Source organism: Vipera berus (genome assembly GCF_964194415.1).
Source record: "Vipera berus genome assembly, chromosome: 6".
Taxonomy (NCBI): domain Eukaryota; kingdom Metazoa; phylum Chordata; class Lepidosauria; order Squamata; family Viperidae; genus Vipera; species Vipera berus.
Window position 1 is genome coordinate 75,097,173 of NC_138208.1, and position 16,875 is coordinate 75,114,047.

Genomic DNA, 16,875 nt, shown 5'->3' on the forward strand with positions numbered 1-16,875 from the left:
AGGGCTTCATAGAACCGGTCAATTTCATCCTCTTCAGCACCGGTGGTTGGAGCATAGACTTGGACTACTGTGATATTGAATGGTTTGCCTTGGATTCGAACTGAGATCATTCTGTCATTTTGAGGATTGTATCCCAGTATTGCTTTTCCTACTCTTTTATTGACTATGAAGGCTACTCCATTTCTTCTGAGGGATTCTTGCCCACAGTAGTATACCTGATGGTCACCTGAATTAAATTCACCCATTCCTGTCCATTTTAGTTCGCTGATACCTAAGATGTCGATGTTCAGTCTTGTCATCTCTTGTTTGACCACGTCCAGCTTGCCTTGATTCATGGATCTTACATTCCAGGTTCCTATGGAGAAAAAATCTTTACAGCATCGGACTTTCCTTTCACTACCAGACATATCCACAGCTGAGCGTCCTTTCGGCTTTGGCCCAGTCGCTTCATTCTTTCTGGCGCTACTAGTACTAGCCCTCTGCTCTTCCCCAGTAGCATATTGGACGCCTTCCGACCTGAGGGGCTCATCTTCCAGCGTCATATCGTTTTGCCTTTTGGTACTGTCCATAGGGTTTTCATGGCAAAGATACTGGAGTGGGTTGCCATTTCCTTCTCCAGTGGATCACGTTTTGTCAGAACTCTCTGCTATGACCTGTCCGTCTTGGGTGGCCCTGCACGGCATAGCTCATAGCTTCATTGAATTACGCAAGCCCCTTCGCCACGACAAGGCAGTAATCCATGAAGGGGAGCTTTGATGTAGTCCCTATCAAAAAGGCTTTAAATAGTTACAAGTGAGTGTTTTTCATCACAATGGGAGCAAATAATGTGCTTGTCATATTTCTCAAGGACTTTTGATCATATGCCTGGTTGTGCTGTGTTTGTAGCCCCAAGAGCTGCTTGTCAAAGACATTCCGCCCCCCCAAAAAGGGGGGGGGGAGAGTTTGCTTTGCAGAGAATCTTGCAAGCAGGAGAAGCAACTCTTGTTTTATAGCAGTATGGATGGTTGTGTGAGTCACAGCTCAAGGAGAGGAGCTGTGGGGGTCCCTAACAAAGAACAAAAGGAGTTGGAGAGGATTATCTCACTCTTGAAATGGCTGGATGAATCAGAAGGGCTCATTTTACCTCTTAATTTTATGCAAGCAGCGGGGGGGGGGTACACCACAGTTAGCATTGTTATTGCATGCAAAAACTGATGAATTGGGATATGCTAATTAAGTGTTGACAGCAGCACTATCTCCAGTGCAGCAGCAAGCAAGCTCTGCAGTATTTTTTTTAAAGTTTCCATACATTGTAATGAATTGCAGTGTGGCACATGGTGGAGCGCACTTTTGCTACAACAGTGCAGCAATTGCTGCAGGAATGGGGGCAGGGCTGGCATAGGGAGGTGCTACAGAGGAATTTTTTTTTCAAGCAGCACATATTCACTACACCATCCCTTCTCCTTTGCTCAGTTGGTCTAAGAACGGGGATTGGGAGAATGCGCAAAGAACCAGAATTGCAGAATCCACTCCATCAAAATGCGTATGTTTTTGACTCTCTGGGCCTCGGACTGCTATACACAGCTTTGCTTGGTTTGCTTGCTCACCATAACCCTTCGGTTTGTGACTTGATCAAATCTGGGAGCCTTCCTGAATGTGCACTTTTCAGATCATACTTCTTCAGCTACAGAGCCGTGCCTGAGGTTCTAGAATTTGAGGTTCACAGGCTCTGGATCTCCTCTATAATTTGCTGCTTTGATGTTGCTTTTGAGTGTGAGAGAGTGTAGGCTATGCATATATCGGTGGGCTTTGCATATATCAGTGGCTGGTTTCTTTCATTTTCTTCATTTGTTTGTTTTCTAGTTTACTTTTTGGAATGGTCTCCCCAACACACTATACAAAGACTAAGTTTGGTCTTTATACTGAAAACAGTTGCACCCGCCCTATTCTGCTGCACAGGCCAGTGACCAAGTTTCTTCAGCTTTCCTTTCCATAATTTATTTATTTATTATATTTTTATCCTGCCTTTATTATTTTTAACAACTCAAGGTGGCCAACATATCTAATACTCCTTCCTCCTCCTATTATCTCCATAGCAACAACCTTGTGAGGTAAGTTGGGCTGACAGAGACTGACTGGCCCACAGCCGCCCAAATGGTTTTCATGCTTACGGCAAGACCAAAACACACGTTTCCTGGTTTCTAGGCCAGCATCTTTACCACTACGCCAAAGTAGCTCTGCTACACTGAAGGGATGATAATTCATTCTGAGAATGCCCAAGTAGTTCAGATTGGGAGGCCTTGTTTTCTTGTGCTGAAGTTCAGATTGGGAGGCCTTGTTTTCTTATCTTGTGTTGACCATATCACAACATAAATTTTGCAGTGAATCGTGTGGAAAATTAGACTTCCCGTTTCTTATTTATAATATTATTACCATTCCCTGCAAACCTTTAATTTCACCAGAAAGGAGATTCTGAGGGGGGTCACACAATCTGTTAATCAGCAGAAAGGACATTCTCTTGACTATTAATTACTCCATGAGTTTGAGGTTTCTCCACCCTTACACTAATAGTCAATTTTTCTGTAGTGTAGAAATGCTTTGCAATAGATGTTAACTGTGCTTCTTCCTCTTCTTTTTCTTTTCTTTCCTGAAGGCACATTCAGAACATGAGTGAAATAAAGACTGAAGTGGGTCGGGCACGGGCATGGATAAGACTGTCTCTTGAAAAAAAGCTCTTGTCTCAACATCTGAAGCAGCTCCTCTCTAATCAAGCTCTGGCAAAGTAAGTTCTTCAAGGTTGGTCTTTCTGGAATCCTCATTTCAGGCAGCAATTTGATGTGACTCTTTTCCAAGAGTAAGTTAATCGAACTCAAATTTAAGATTGCATATGAAGCAGCTCTTTAGGAACCTTGGCTTGGAATTGAAGTAGCTTAAGTTTCAGTGGAGATCTTGTATTATTCCAAGGTAGCTTTCCCAGTTAATGTTCCTGAAAATACTATCATCCTCAACCAGCATGGCAATTAACTCTTCATTCAATTCTAAATTATGAGGATGAAAGAGAGAAAACATGACTAACCTAGAATTGAAATGGAGGAGGGGGAGAGTTTAACTTTTGTTACATCACTGAGATTCTTGAGCTCAGAATTCTTTATGAATATCTAACTCAAGTTGGATGTTAAGGTTCTAGAGCACGGGTGTCAAACTCAATCACGTCATGTGACATATCATGACATATCTTGACGTTTTTTGCCTTTGTGGAGGCAGGGTGGGTGTGGCCTGCACGTGACGCATCCGGCCCTTGGGCCGCCAGTTGGACACCCCTGTTCTAGAGAGAGAGAAAATACAGTAGGTCCCACTAAACGGAAACTTATTGTAACCATTCTTGATTCAGCACACTTCATTGGCCTTGCCGTAATGTGGAAGGGCAATTACAACTTTCTTTCATTAGATTCTCACAAGCTTTGCCTGGTGGTGTTGTCCATAAGATATTTCTTACTCCCTGCAGGAAACTGTACAAGCGGTATGCCTTTCTGCGTTGTGAAGAAGAGCGGGAACAATTTCTCTATCATCTTCTTTCTCTCAATGCTGTGAATTACTTCTGCTTTACAAGTGTCTTCACTACCATCAGTAAGTAGGGATAAAAAGCTGACTGTATACTTCTCCCCAAGGGAGAACTCCAGATAATTCTCTGGGAATTATCACTGGATAATAGCACAATATATGTTATGCTACATTATGTTATGTCTTTCCCAACCTGGATATTTTCCAGATATGTGGACTTCAACTCCCAGAATTCTCAGCAATGGGCCCACTGGGAGAGGATTGAAATCTATACATTTGAAAGATGCCCAATTGGGGAAGACAGTTTAGGAAGTGATCAAATTCATTTTTTGTTTATTTAAGTATAAATAATAATATGATTTATTTAATAATAGTAATATAAATTATCATTACAATATTTAAATGCCTCAACAGATGTAAGAGATCTCAAAGAAATATATCTTGGATATAGAAAGTGTTTACAATATGAAAGAACTTACACATCTTAATCTAGAGCTGCAAAGTCTGCTTCCCTTGAGAGCGTGGCGAAGTCAGGGGGCCATTCCTGAGAAATCCACGTCTTCCTACCACCTTCGAAGCTTCAGAACATGGGTGCACTCAAGAGCTTTTACTAGATACTTATGGAAAAGGTCTTTTGTAGGACCCAAGATCTTTAGATTTACGTAATAAGGCAGGTGACTTCCAGGATTTTGAATGGTTATATGGTATTTTTATAGTCTATTAATAAATGGACTATATTAATTAAAGATTCCAAAACAGTTTAAATTATTTATTTATTTATTTATTTATTTAGATTTATATACCGCCCTTTCCCGAAGGACTCAGAGCGGTTTACAGGGTATTTAAAAGAAAATCAATACAAAAGTTAAAACAAATTAAAAAAGATTAAATGAAACCCTGAGAAAAAATAAAAACCCAGTTAAAATTAAAAATTAAAAAATTCTCAGCCTGGGCCAGAGAGCTCGAAGAGCCAGGTCTTCAGGTCCCGGCGGAATGAACGGAGGTCGGGGGCAGTCCTAAGCTCCGCGGGCAGCTGGTTCCAGAGGGCAGGCGCGCCCACTGAGAAGGCCCTACCCCTGGGTGTTACCCGGCGGCAATCTTTAACCGGCGGCACCCTGAGAAGACCCTCCCTGTGGGAGCGCACTGGACGAAGGGAGCTTGATGCTTACATTAACAAAAAAAAAACCACAAATATTCTAGACTACAGTCTTTTGAATGGTGGGTTTCCTTCACCCATGGAACTGCTGTTATCCATTGTAACGTCAAGCAACAGGTATGGGTTAGAGTTGTAGTACGAAAGTTTAGTAAAAGCTACTCTATTCCAGATTATAACTGCTACTCTGCTGCTGAATCTTGAGGGTGTGGCATGTCTTAAGGATAACAGTACCAGATTTCGGGTGGAGCATGGAGTGGCTGCATGGAGCATTTGAAGGGCACTCTCCCAAAATGGTTGACCTAATAGTGGTGAACATCATAAAACTTTCATTTATCAGACAGCAGAGAATCCCTTCAGGATAAATGTGGGTTCAAGAACATTTTTGGAAATTAAGATTATGCAGTTTGGTTTGGTTGCAGCATGCTAACATCATATTATGTGTCTAAATTAAAAAGAATCTGAAAAATAAAAAAAAATATTAACAGGCAAGGCAGGTGTCCTTGTATTTACCTAACAGATGCTAGAGTCCTTCGAGTTCCTTGTTTATATTTATGGACACCCCCTGGAGGAAACATCTCTAATTTCTAAATGTTTCCATTGCCAGATTTACTTGCTTATTTTTCAAAATGTGTAATTTTTATGTTGAAGTTATTTTAATTGCTGCTTTTAGATTGAGATTTGTTTTTGGTTATATCTGCTGTTTTCCATTTAAGCCAAACAGGGAATATTTTTACACTAACAGATGGGCAGATATTGGTAAAATAATTAAACAAAACACTTTGAGTGAAAAAACATATTGAATCATATAAAGCATCCAGTTATCTATAACATTATAATAGATGGCTCACACTAATTTCAGTCCATATTAATTTTAGACATGTTCATTAATTTGTGATTATTTTAAGTTTTGGTTTATTTATTTGTGTTCTGGCCTTCTATAAAAGTCTCTGGGTTTTTAAAAAGTTACACATAATATAGGGAAATAATCTTTTAGTATACCATGTCCTCTGCCTCCCTCTCACCATTCCACCTCCTTTGTCGGGTTGTGTTTTTTTGAGCCAAAGATAATATTACAAAATAATATCTGAATAATACCTTCTGATCTATGGGTTGTCTGGGAAATGCTGCTGGAGTTCTTCTCTTTAAAATGTGACCAACCAAAGATGGTTTAATGTTCTGAACAATTAAAAGATTTTTAATCTAGATAGTTGGAATCCTATATCTGTCACCGCATTAGAGATGATGACTTGATTGGAGTATTATCATAATCATAATAGTAAAGTTGGAAGGGACCTTGGAGGTCATCTAGTCCAACCCCCTGCTCAGGCAGGAAACCCTATACCATTTCAGACAAATGGCTGTCCAGTCTCTTCTTAAAAACCTCCAGTGTTGGAGCATTCACCACCTCTGGAGGCAGGTTGTTCCACTGATTAATTGTTCTAACTGTCAGGAAATTTCTCCTTAGTTTTAGGTTGCTTCTCTCCTTGACTAGTTTCTATCCGTTGCTTCTTGTCCTGCCTTCAGGCGCTTTGGAGAGCAGCTTGACTCCCTCTTCTTTGTGGCAGCCCCTGAGATAATCTGTTTTAATTTTCTAGGTTTTTTAAATGTATATATTTTAAAAATGATGTATCATAGTCATTTCCCTGAACTTAATATATCAGGTATTGAATGATCCAGAATTTCTGTCTTTTCACCAAATCTGCAAGGTGGTTTAGGCTGAGTCAGAGATGTCACAGGGCTGCGGTTTGGAGGCCCCTTGGGCCAAATCCAGCCATCTGGTCACAGCAAAGATAAAGAACTTCTGGGGATCAGCATAACATCACTCCACATGGCCTTGGTTTGCTGCCATTTTTTGCAAGACCTGCTGATTGACAATCTCTTCATGCATGAAGTGTAATTTCCATTCATTTTTTTACGATTCCCAAGACAATATGAACACTTCTAATCAGACTGTTGATGTGTTTATCTACCCGACTCTTTAATGATTCTGCACGGCTTGTTAAATAAAAAACATATGGAGAAAAAACACAACCAGCCAGAAGAGCACTAAAACCAAAAACATTGGGATTCTCTCCTATCCTGTATTGGGTTCTCCCCTATCTTGAGGCCTGGGAGAACAATCAAGTTTTAATTATTTTATGGATGACATTAGGGTGGAAATTACAAATCTCTGGAGGCATGTCATTCCAGAGGGCAGGCACTGCAGCAGTCCCAGAATTCCTGAGACAGATACTCTCTGCAGATATCTTGAGAGATTTAACAGGGCATCTCTAAGAGCATAACAAACAAAGACGAAACCCGTAGAAAAGTATCCATTGCCTGGTTTTCGAGAGCTCCTGTCTTAATGTCCCACAATGCCCTGGAATGATGTATCAGCAGCCTTGTGGGAAAATTTGGATGGCAACTAGCACAACCACCTTCCTGGTGCAGATAGAAATACTTGCAGCTCAGGGCTGATGGGAACAGCGATGCTGGATCTGAAACATGTATTGCACTGAGATATACATTTGTATTATGTATCTTACAAATAGCATTTATCTATGAGCATCATTCCATGGTAATATATGCCCTAACCTGTTGCTATGGAAACAGGAGGTAAAGAATGACTTTTTTTGGCTTGGGCTTCCTTGTTTGATTTTGCCTCTGATGTTTATCCAGTTTTCTAAAAATAAAAATGACATGAATCTGCAGTTTCTAAATTTATCTGTCTTCCCATTTTGGCTGTGCAGTAACAGCAACATCTAGTGGCTACATACAGTACGTTAGCATAGAAAAAAAAGCCAACGATTTTGCTATACAAGATGCATCCTTTCAGCCGGCCAAGTCAAGCTGATGTTACTTTCTTTTCTGTGCAGAGAAGAATTCACCATCCCTACGGGGAAGTTTGGCTTTATTCTGTTAATTGTCCACTTTTCCAAACATACCCTCATAAGCACCCAACTGAACATGCATAATAATATTTAAAACAATTTAAACCTAGGATTTGATTTTAATGTGTACAATGTGTACAATAAAAAAGTATTTTAATTACTTTAAGCTTTAGAAGGTTACCTCCAAAGGGGCTAATCTAACCTCGAGGGGGAAGTTGTTCTAAAGTACAGAGGCCATGAATGAAAAGCAGCATTTCCTTGCCTCAGCCCAGCAAAACCTCATGATAATGGGACACCACCAGCAGATTTCCCTAGAATTGATATCTTGGATGAGTCAGTTCTGATTCAAGAGGACAGTCCTGCAGGTACAAAGACTTAAAGAGATAGAAAGTTTAAAAACAACACTTTGAATTCCGCTGAGAAACCTATTGGCAGCCAGTTCACAGTCTGCAACAGAGGTTTATGAGGGCCAGCCAGCCAGCAAGCAATCTGGATTGTTCCTTCTGAGCAATCTTCAAAGGTAGCCCCACGTACAATAGTTTCATTTCAGTAGTAATAGTAGTCCAGACAAGCGATAATACAAAGTTTGGGTCACTGTAGCCAGGTTCTCTTCAATCAGGCCTGGGGTGCTAATGGACAGCTTGGTATAATCTGCATATTGATATTATACCTCATCTAGATCTGACAAATGGCTCTTCTAGCAGCTTCTTATAAATGTTAAAAAGCAGGAGAGAGAACCAAATACAACGAATGTGCTAAATTGTAGAAAAAAGCCAACTAGCCTTGGATCCTGGGAGGGAAGGAACATTCTTTGTGAACCTGCTTTTCAAAAAGTGCGACTGAAATTCCTGTTTAAAGAAGTGCATTTACTTTTCAGAATATGAGCTACTTTTTAGAATGTTTAGATGATGCAGTGTAGAATGTTTTTCTTCTTTCTTTATTGCTTGGGCTGCCTCTAAGCAATATTTTTCTGATTTAAAAATGTGTTGCTTGCACATAACAGAACCCTTAAGATAATGTGGTAGCCTTCAATTCAAAAAACATTTAAATAGGAATGTGTCAATCAATACCATTAGCAATAATATTTAAATGCAATATACATATACAGAGTTATCATAGCCTTGAGTACAAGCAGTCCTTGATTTAAAACCATTCATTTAGCAGACATACAATGGCATTGAAAAAAATGACTTATGACTAGTACTTACAATCAGTGCACCATTCCCATGATCAAAATGTAGGCACTTAGCAATCAGCATGCATTATGATGCTTGCAGGGTCCTGGGGTCATGTGATCACCATTTGCGACCTTCCGAGCTGGGTTCACTTAACAACTGCATGATCCACTTAACAACCAGTGATTCACTTAACAACAGTGGCGTAAAAATCATAAAATCAGGCGTAACACGGTTAACCATCTTGCTTAGCAACGGAAATTCTAGTCCCAGAATTTCATAAGTCAAGGAATACCTGTATATTTGGGGTAAAATGATGGTGTGATGTGTTTGGATAACAGTTACATTGTCTGGATGGAGTTCTAGTTTGGGCTTTTTTATTTTTGCTGATATTCCAATACATTAGTGTTATTTCTTGCTAGAAGGCTGTATTTATGGCTGGCTTAGACAGACCTGTAATTACCACTGTTTGCCATTACAGTGATTCCATACAGAACTGTGATTATCCCCATTAAAAAGCTGAGCAACGTAATCACTACATCAAACCCTTGGATTTGTGTTTCTGGAGAACTGGGTGATACTGGCATTATGCAGATTCCAAAGAACTTGTTAGAAATGACATTTGAGGTGAGTTCAGTGTCCTGTGCTTCCCTGCCTGCTATGGCAAATGTTGGATTTTGAGTATCCAGGAAGTGCTTGCTCAAAAGCCTTGGATAAACCTTTCAGCGTAGCACAGAATTCCTCTCAAAAACAAACAAAACGGGTGCAGCACTGAGCTGTTGATATGGAAAGAAATGTGCTTGCTGTTCAACAAACCCTTACTACCTGTTCTCATGCAACAGAAGTAGTTTTATTCTGCCACTGTTTTTTAAAGATTTGACAGTAATGCCTATTTTTAAAAAATCATTTTTTCCCGTGGCTCATAACGTGATAATTCTGGTGATGTTTCATTTCCAGAGGGTTGTTAATGACATAAATTGAATTCATAAGAGCCTGAATATTATTGTCAGCTTATGGAATAAAGGAAATTACTAATAATGGTCATAGAACTTTTTCACATAGCCTTAACAATAATTTGTCTGGTCATGTCATTGTGGCTTGTATAACAGCTGGAATTCCATAAGAGTGTGGCATATTTTTATCTTATGGCCCCTGAAAGTGGGGCGAAAAGTACTCGGCATATAGAATTCAACCCCAGCCTAAATTTGCCCTTTGTATTTTTTGTGCCTTCATTTTTATCAGAATGAATTTCTTCATGGGACAGGTGTCTGCTTCCCTGCATGTTGTTACATCAGGAATCCTGAAACGGATCCAAACATAGCCTTACTTAAGGAAACTCTATTTAGCCTTAGTCTCCCACATATATGAATTTATGAGCAATCAAACTGACATATGACAGAAAACATCCACATTGCTTCAAACATAATGCATTTTGAAACATGATTTCACACATTTAGCTGTCAGTCAGCAAAACTATTCAAGTGTGCATGTCTGTCATTTAGTATTATATTTGTTTACTCTCCTGGATGACGAATGGCTCTTTGTATGAATTAACTGCATTGTGCTGGAAGTGACATTTGCTGAAACATACCTTCTGTCTGTCTCATTGGATTTCAGCAATCCATACAGTCATCAAAGAATGGATACATATGTGAACTAGACCACAATTGCTTTGACTTCAGCTGTTCACTCAGACCATTCATTTGTAATATACATGCAAGCTTCATCAACCCGACTGTATTTGTCTTTTTAAGCGGAAAAAAAAGTGGGGGATGGTGATTTTGCCTACTGTGTATATCAGAAGTACAATTAGGATTTAAATGTTCCCCCTCCTTTTTTCTTTTTCTTCCACAGTGTCAAAACCTGGGGAAGCTAACAACTGTTCAGATAGGACATGATAATTCAGGACTGTTAGCCAAGTGGCTGGTGGATTGTGTCATGGTCAGAAATGAAATCACTGGACACACCTATAAGTAAGCAGGGAAAACACAAGTAAATCATTTCTAAATGGCTACACAGATTCAGCTTCGTTTTCATGTCCTTGCAGTGTCACATAACTGAATATGATTACTTTCGTGTATAAGTAGACCTCAAAGTACAACCGTATAGTTATTTTTTTTAATACGAGATGAGACCATTGTTTAAAGCTTTGAGACTGCAAACTTTTAAAGAGTTTTTATTAAGGGGTTTTAATGTTCACCAGATTGTAATCTCCAAGTAGATTCTAATTGTTCAGAGAGAAAATAATTATTTGTGCAATCTGGCAATGCTTTATAAGAAATCTGCGAGTTTTCAAGTAGAAATATACTTTTCTTAATAATTGTCAGATCCAAAAAAAACCACCACCACCAAGCATTCATCTGCTAATAGAAAGTCAAAAGTTGAACCAAGCTAGATCAAATCAGACAAGAAAATGGAGCTCTCTGTAAATCGGATTTACTTTCTGTACATACATTTGTATTTTGTTTTTCTTGATTATATTACAGCTATAAAAGTATAAAATTTCTGTTCTTAATTTTTTTAAAAAAGTTTTATCTTTATAGGAACATTGTGCTTTTGTGGGAGAGGGAAAGTGTGCATTCTCAGGAAGCACAACGTAGCTAGAAAAACACTTCAGATTCTATCTTGCTTAGCCAAAAACCAGCACAATTCCATGTCCCATTATACCATAAAGCACTATTTATCTATGTATACAATACTGGAACAATTCTAGGAAGTCAGTTAATGTGCAGAAGAGTTGATACTGCAAATAACGTCTCCCCTCTGGCTGTATGAATCTTTATGGCTAAGATATACACCAATTCTGCAGTGATCTCAGACTTAAGGGCTGACCAGAAACTGAGAATGTGTTATACAACACATGTATGCAAGATGCTGTGAAATTAATCCTGCCTTGGCAAGAACCCAGAACTCAACTGCATCTTCCTCTCCTACCTTCAGGTTCCCTTGTGGAAGATGGTTGGGAAAAGGTGTTGATGATGGAAGCTTGGAACGTATACTGATTGGAGAGTTGCTACCGTCATCATCGGAGGAAGATTTGGGAAAACAGTGCCGGACCCCACCTCAACAAAAATCTCCAACTGTGGCCCGAAGATTGAGCATGACTTCCCTAACTGGGAAGAATATAAGTATGAGCAGCTATTGTCAGTGATAGCTTCTTGCATTGCTATCAAACATACAGGATGATTATTGGGGAAAATATTTTGCCAATGAGAGATAAATCTTTAGAATTTTAGTGGACTTCGTGCTACAGGTATATTTTTCCCACATGAACTAGGTATACTGTATAAGGATCTTGCTGGGTCAGGCCAAGGTCCTATTAATTCAGAATCCTGTTACTATACCAGGCTTTTAAGCTGCATTGAACTTTTAGCCTAGGTGTCTTCAACACTTCCATGCTCTAGATCAGGGGTCTACAAACTTGGCCCTTTTAAGACTTGTGGACTTCAACTCCCAGAATTCCTCAGTCAGCGTGCCTGGCTGAGGAATTCTGAGAGTTGAAGTCCACAAGTCATAAAAGGGCCAAGTTTGAAGACCCCTGATCTACATGTTTTAAATCTTCAGTAACATCTCATACACTGCAGCCAGAATCTGATGATGTTTAGGAACTGAGATTTTTAAAAAAGGGGTCTCTGCTTTAATATAAAACGGAACAAAACTTTCTCAGGCTAGACTAGTCCCAATTTCTGAAATATACATTTTTTGTTATTATTTTTAGTGTTATGATGAATATCAAAATTTTGAACTTCTTTTTAAATCAGGGGCCACTTTTTAAAAGGAAGCAAAGAAAGGCTAGCCAAAAGCAATTATATTTCTTTGAGAAGCTCACAAGCCTGACAACTATAACCCTGTCCTGCATATTGTTGTTTCCCAACATTTGACATTTAACTATTCAACTCTTTGATTGTAGATACCACAATTGATTATCTTGTACTCCATAAATACAAGGTGTCTTTTACAGTTGTCAAAGTAGTATGCGTAGAGGCCTGCTATTTTAACAGTAATAATGAAAAAGTAACATCATGTGCATGATGCAGACCCCAGCTTTTCATTCTACCCTCAAGCCACACATTGGCTGCAAGGCCATAAGTGACATGTTTGTGCCATGATGCACTGCATCTCATAATAGTGGACTCTGCCTATGCCATCTTTCAAAATATCCCTGCTGCTGTGCTTGAAGTGTTAAATTTAAAGTCACTTCTCTGCAAAATTGAAAGTGTACATGTAAGAGACAGAAGCAGTGCAGTGCTTTGTTCAATTATTGGACTAGAACAGTGAGACCCTGGTTTGAAATTTGGTTCAAGTCAACTCTGGAAGTTCATGAGATGATTTTTGGTCAATCACTTGGTGACCTTCCTCCCTCACCCATCCCGCCAACTACATCACAGATTTGTTGTAGAAGTAACATTGGAAGAGAGAACACTATATGCATCACCGTTTGTTTCTGGAGAAATATAAATCTAATGAATAAATCACTTATTGTTTTATTTCTTTCAGAGCCTAATGCAGGTCAGATCCAAGAAGGAATAGGGGAAGCTGTGAACAATATTGTGAAACATTTCCATAAGCCTGAAAAAGAGGTAGCCTCTTAAATATTTGACGTATTAGGCATGTTAGCAAATAACTTTAATGATTGATGGAATGTATTGTACACAGGTAGGGCAGAATGATATTTATTTTATATCGCATCAGATTCATCGTCCTCACAAATAATGAAGTTCATTGTCTCATTTTATTAATACCTTGTTAGATCCTTGTTACATAACACTGATCCTGCAGTCTACGTCAGACAACTCCATGCATATAGCATACCTACATTTGTATATATCTGAAACGGGCTGACTGAAAGTATGAAATTTGCTTAAACTAGTAAGAGTCTCCGAAGTGCACAAATCTTCCTATCTTTTTAGCTCCAGCTTCTTTATGCATTATGAGGAGTTTAAAAACAATTATAATGGCCCTTAGAGTCCTTAAACAACTACAAACTTTGGTACAGGTTTTGGGCACTTTGTAACAGGAGCCCTTAAACCAGGGGTAGGCAACCTCGGCTCTTTTATGATTCCTGGACTTCAACTCCCAGAATTCCTGAGTCAGCTATGCTGAATCAGGAATTCTGGGAGTTGAAGTCCAGGAGTCATAAAAGAGCCGAGGTTGCCTATCCCTGCCTTAAACCAATGGAAAATGTATACTCCGGGTGCAAGCAGTTTCTTGTCTCACTGAAATGTGAAATAGCACTTTAAAACAAGGATTGTGCCATCTTACAAACAATTTAAGTTTTTCAGGGACATCTGGGGAGGGTGATCAGAACAGTTAAGTTGTGTTCATGCAACTTAAGCCCTGCTTTTATTTACACACACACACACACACACATGCTCACATCATATACCTCATTCGGTTAAATAAAATATTACCCAGCAGGATGTCAATAACATTGGTCAAAAAGATCAAGATGGGAGCAAACCACAAAAAGGGTCAGGGTTTCTGTCTGTTGTGTTGTTAAGCTACCCTCTTGACTTTTTTTGGACCCCTCTCTATAGTTGCGCCTTCTGGAGCGCTGTGACTACAATTGCAGGCACTGTGTTAATGAACTCTACTGTAATAAATTTGCCAGTCTTTTAAGATGCCACAAGGTAATGTTACTCGGTTCATCCCAGCAAACCTCTCTTCTACACCTTCATTGGAAAGCAAATGTTTGGAGAATTACACAATGCAACTCAAGCCTCCCTGACCTATCTCCTCAATCCTGTGCACCAAGGAAGGTCATTCTTGGAGACACTTGACCTACATTTCAGAATGAAAACAAATATAAGCCCTTATTTGTTCTGGGACTTTCCGTATCTCCCCTGCACCACAAACAACTTTTTAAGACGGGCAAGGGAGTGGTTGATAACTGGAAATGTATCAAACCAAGAATGTACAAGCATGTGAAAATTTAAAAAAACTTATAACCTAATAGGTCGCTGTTCTGTTTTCACAAGTCTGTGAAGATAAAGGCTTAGAAGAAACTGCTAAAATAACATCTCTGATTTGGGTTAGATATTCCTGGGGCAGAATGTGTATTTTGAGCCTTGCCCTTTTTTTTTTTTGGGCGGGGGCTTTCTATAAACGCATGCTCTCTTTTGCTTAGCTGCTTCTCCTGAATAGGCCAAAATGAAGAGATGCTGTCCTTGCAGTTCGGCAATGTGTTATTCTACATGCAGCAAAGCTGTAAATATTTCTGTCAATTTCTAAACAAGATTTTTTTTTCTTCTTCTTCTTCTTCTTCCTGTAGCGAGGAAGCCTTACCGTTCTTCTATGTGGAGAAAGTGGCCTGGTGATGGCATTGGAGCAGGTTTTCCATCATGGTTTCAAATCCGCACGTATCTTCCATAAGAATGTCTTCATTTGGGACTTCATAGGTAAAGTTCTGCTTCTTTGGTTCAGCTGGTCTCTGGACAATAGAGATCCCTTTGAATAGATCAGACATGTCAAACTCGCGACGTCATGTGACGTATTGGGACGGTTTTGCCATTGCTGGCAATGGGGTTGGTGCGGCTTCCGGATGACGTGTCCGGCTGGCAGTTTAACACCCCTGGAATAGATGGTGGCTGATTGCTGAGATTAACTAGGGCAAGCCTACTGATAGTCAGCAGCTGGCGTTGGATATTGTACTGTGCTAAAATGTGGTAGGTTTAGCTGGTGGTTGTTTGGTGTAAACTACAAGTAGTCCTCACTTAGCAACTGGACACTTGTTGGCCATTCAAAGTTACGACTGATCCCCAAAGTCACTTACAAAGTTACAACCGTCAACACCCCCACACCATCAAATGATTGCTTTTCAAACACTTGGTATCCGGCACATGTTACAACTGGTGGTAATATTTTGCAGTCATGTGACCACAATTTGCAATGTTTGTTGCTGGTTTCTCACATTTTTTTTCCTGGCTTCTGTGGAAAAAAAACTCCGGCAATCCAAGTGGATTTCTTTAACAACCGTGTTGTTCACTTAATGACTACAATGACTCACTTTACCACCACAGTAAAAACAATTTGCAACATTAAGGCAGGTCATGCAGTGATCCATTAATGACCAGAACAACTTAATGATAGAAATTGCAGGCTGACGTATGGTCATTAAGTAAGATAACCACAGTTTAAGTCTTAATAATGATCACCTTCAGCCTCCAGAGCCTTATTAGCAGCCCCCAGCCTCCCAAATGGTGGTGGTGTAGTTTGAAAACTTTTTTCAGGTAAATGGGGCTATTAAAGGTGGGAATGATAGCAGTTTTGATAGAACGTTTGTAGCTCAGGGTTGAAATGAAGAGTCCTTGCTGCTCTCCAAGCTTGTTTTCTTACAGACATTTTAGACATTTAGAAATGTCTCCAGAAAACTACCATGCTCACGGAGCTGCATGATTGCAGTTTGCCTCCAATAGATCTCCACTCCCATTTTTCTTAACCACCTCAATGTCAGTGGTAGCATAGCCCCTTCTGATAACGCCATACCACATCACTTCATGGCATCCTATCTCCCCTCAAAAATTCCCCATCCCTTGATTAACATTCTCCATATCTTATTGAATAGGTAAAATGTTGTTTATCCAGTAAACAAACAGTAAACAAACAGTTGCCAAGTATTCTTAACAACTTGCTTAATGAGGTATCCATCTCAGGCATCCAGTTTAAATACAAGTAGTCCTCAACTTACAACAGTTCATTTAGTGACAGTTTGAAGTTACAATGGCACTGGAAAAAAGTGACTTACGACCCATTTTTCACACTTACGAGAGTTGCAGCATCCTTGTGGTCATGCGATTAAAATATAGACGCTTGGCAACTGACTCATATTTATGACGGTTACAGTGACCCGGGGTCATGTGATCACCTTTTGCAACCTTCTGACAAGCAAATTTAATGGGAAGTCAGATTCGTTTAACAATCATGTTACTAACTTAATAACTGCAGCGATTCACTTGTGACAAGAAAGGTTGTAAAATGGGACAAAATCCACTGAACAAATGTTTCACTTAGCAAGAGAAATTTTGGGCTCAGTTGTGGTCATAAGTTGAGGACTACCTGTACCGCTAAAGGGCAGAAGGTATATTTTGGTACTTTTACCATTGGTTGCTGTTAAGGAAGAAGGAGACAAAACCCA

General features: G+C 39.5%; 1 protein-coding gene across 3 annotated transcripts in view; it reads left to right on the plus strand.

The window, feature by feature from the left end:
- Window positions 1-16,875, plus strand: part of DENND5B (DENN domain containing 5B) — a 127,324-nt gene that overhangs the window by 101,965 nt on the left and 8,484 nt on the right. For all 3 annotated transcript variants that reach the window (XM_081331429.1, XM_081331427.1, XM_081331428.1), the window contains 7 exons: window positions 2,633-2,761; window positions 3,485-3,606; window positions 9,223-9,368; window positions 10,596-10,714; window positions 11,682-11,869; window positions 13,239-13,321; window positions 15,013-15,139. In XM_081331429.1, the coding sequence (XP_081187555.1) occupies window positions 2,633-2,761; window positions 3,485-3,606; window positions 9,223-9,368; window positions 10,596-10,714; window positions 11,682-11,869; window positions 13,239-13,321; window positions 15,013-15,139 (914 nt within the window). The remainder of the gene's footprint in view (window positions 1-2,632; window positions 2,762-3,484; window positions 3,607-9,222; window positions 9,369-10,595; window positions 10,715-11,681; window positions 11,870-13,238; window positions 13,322-15,012; window positions 15,140-16,875) is intronic.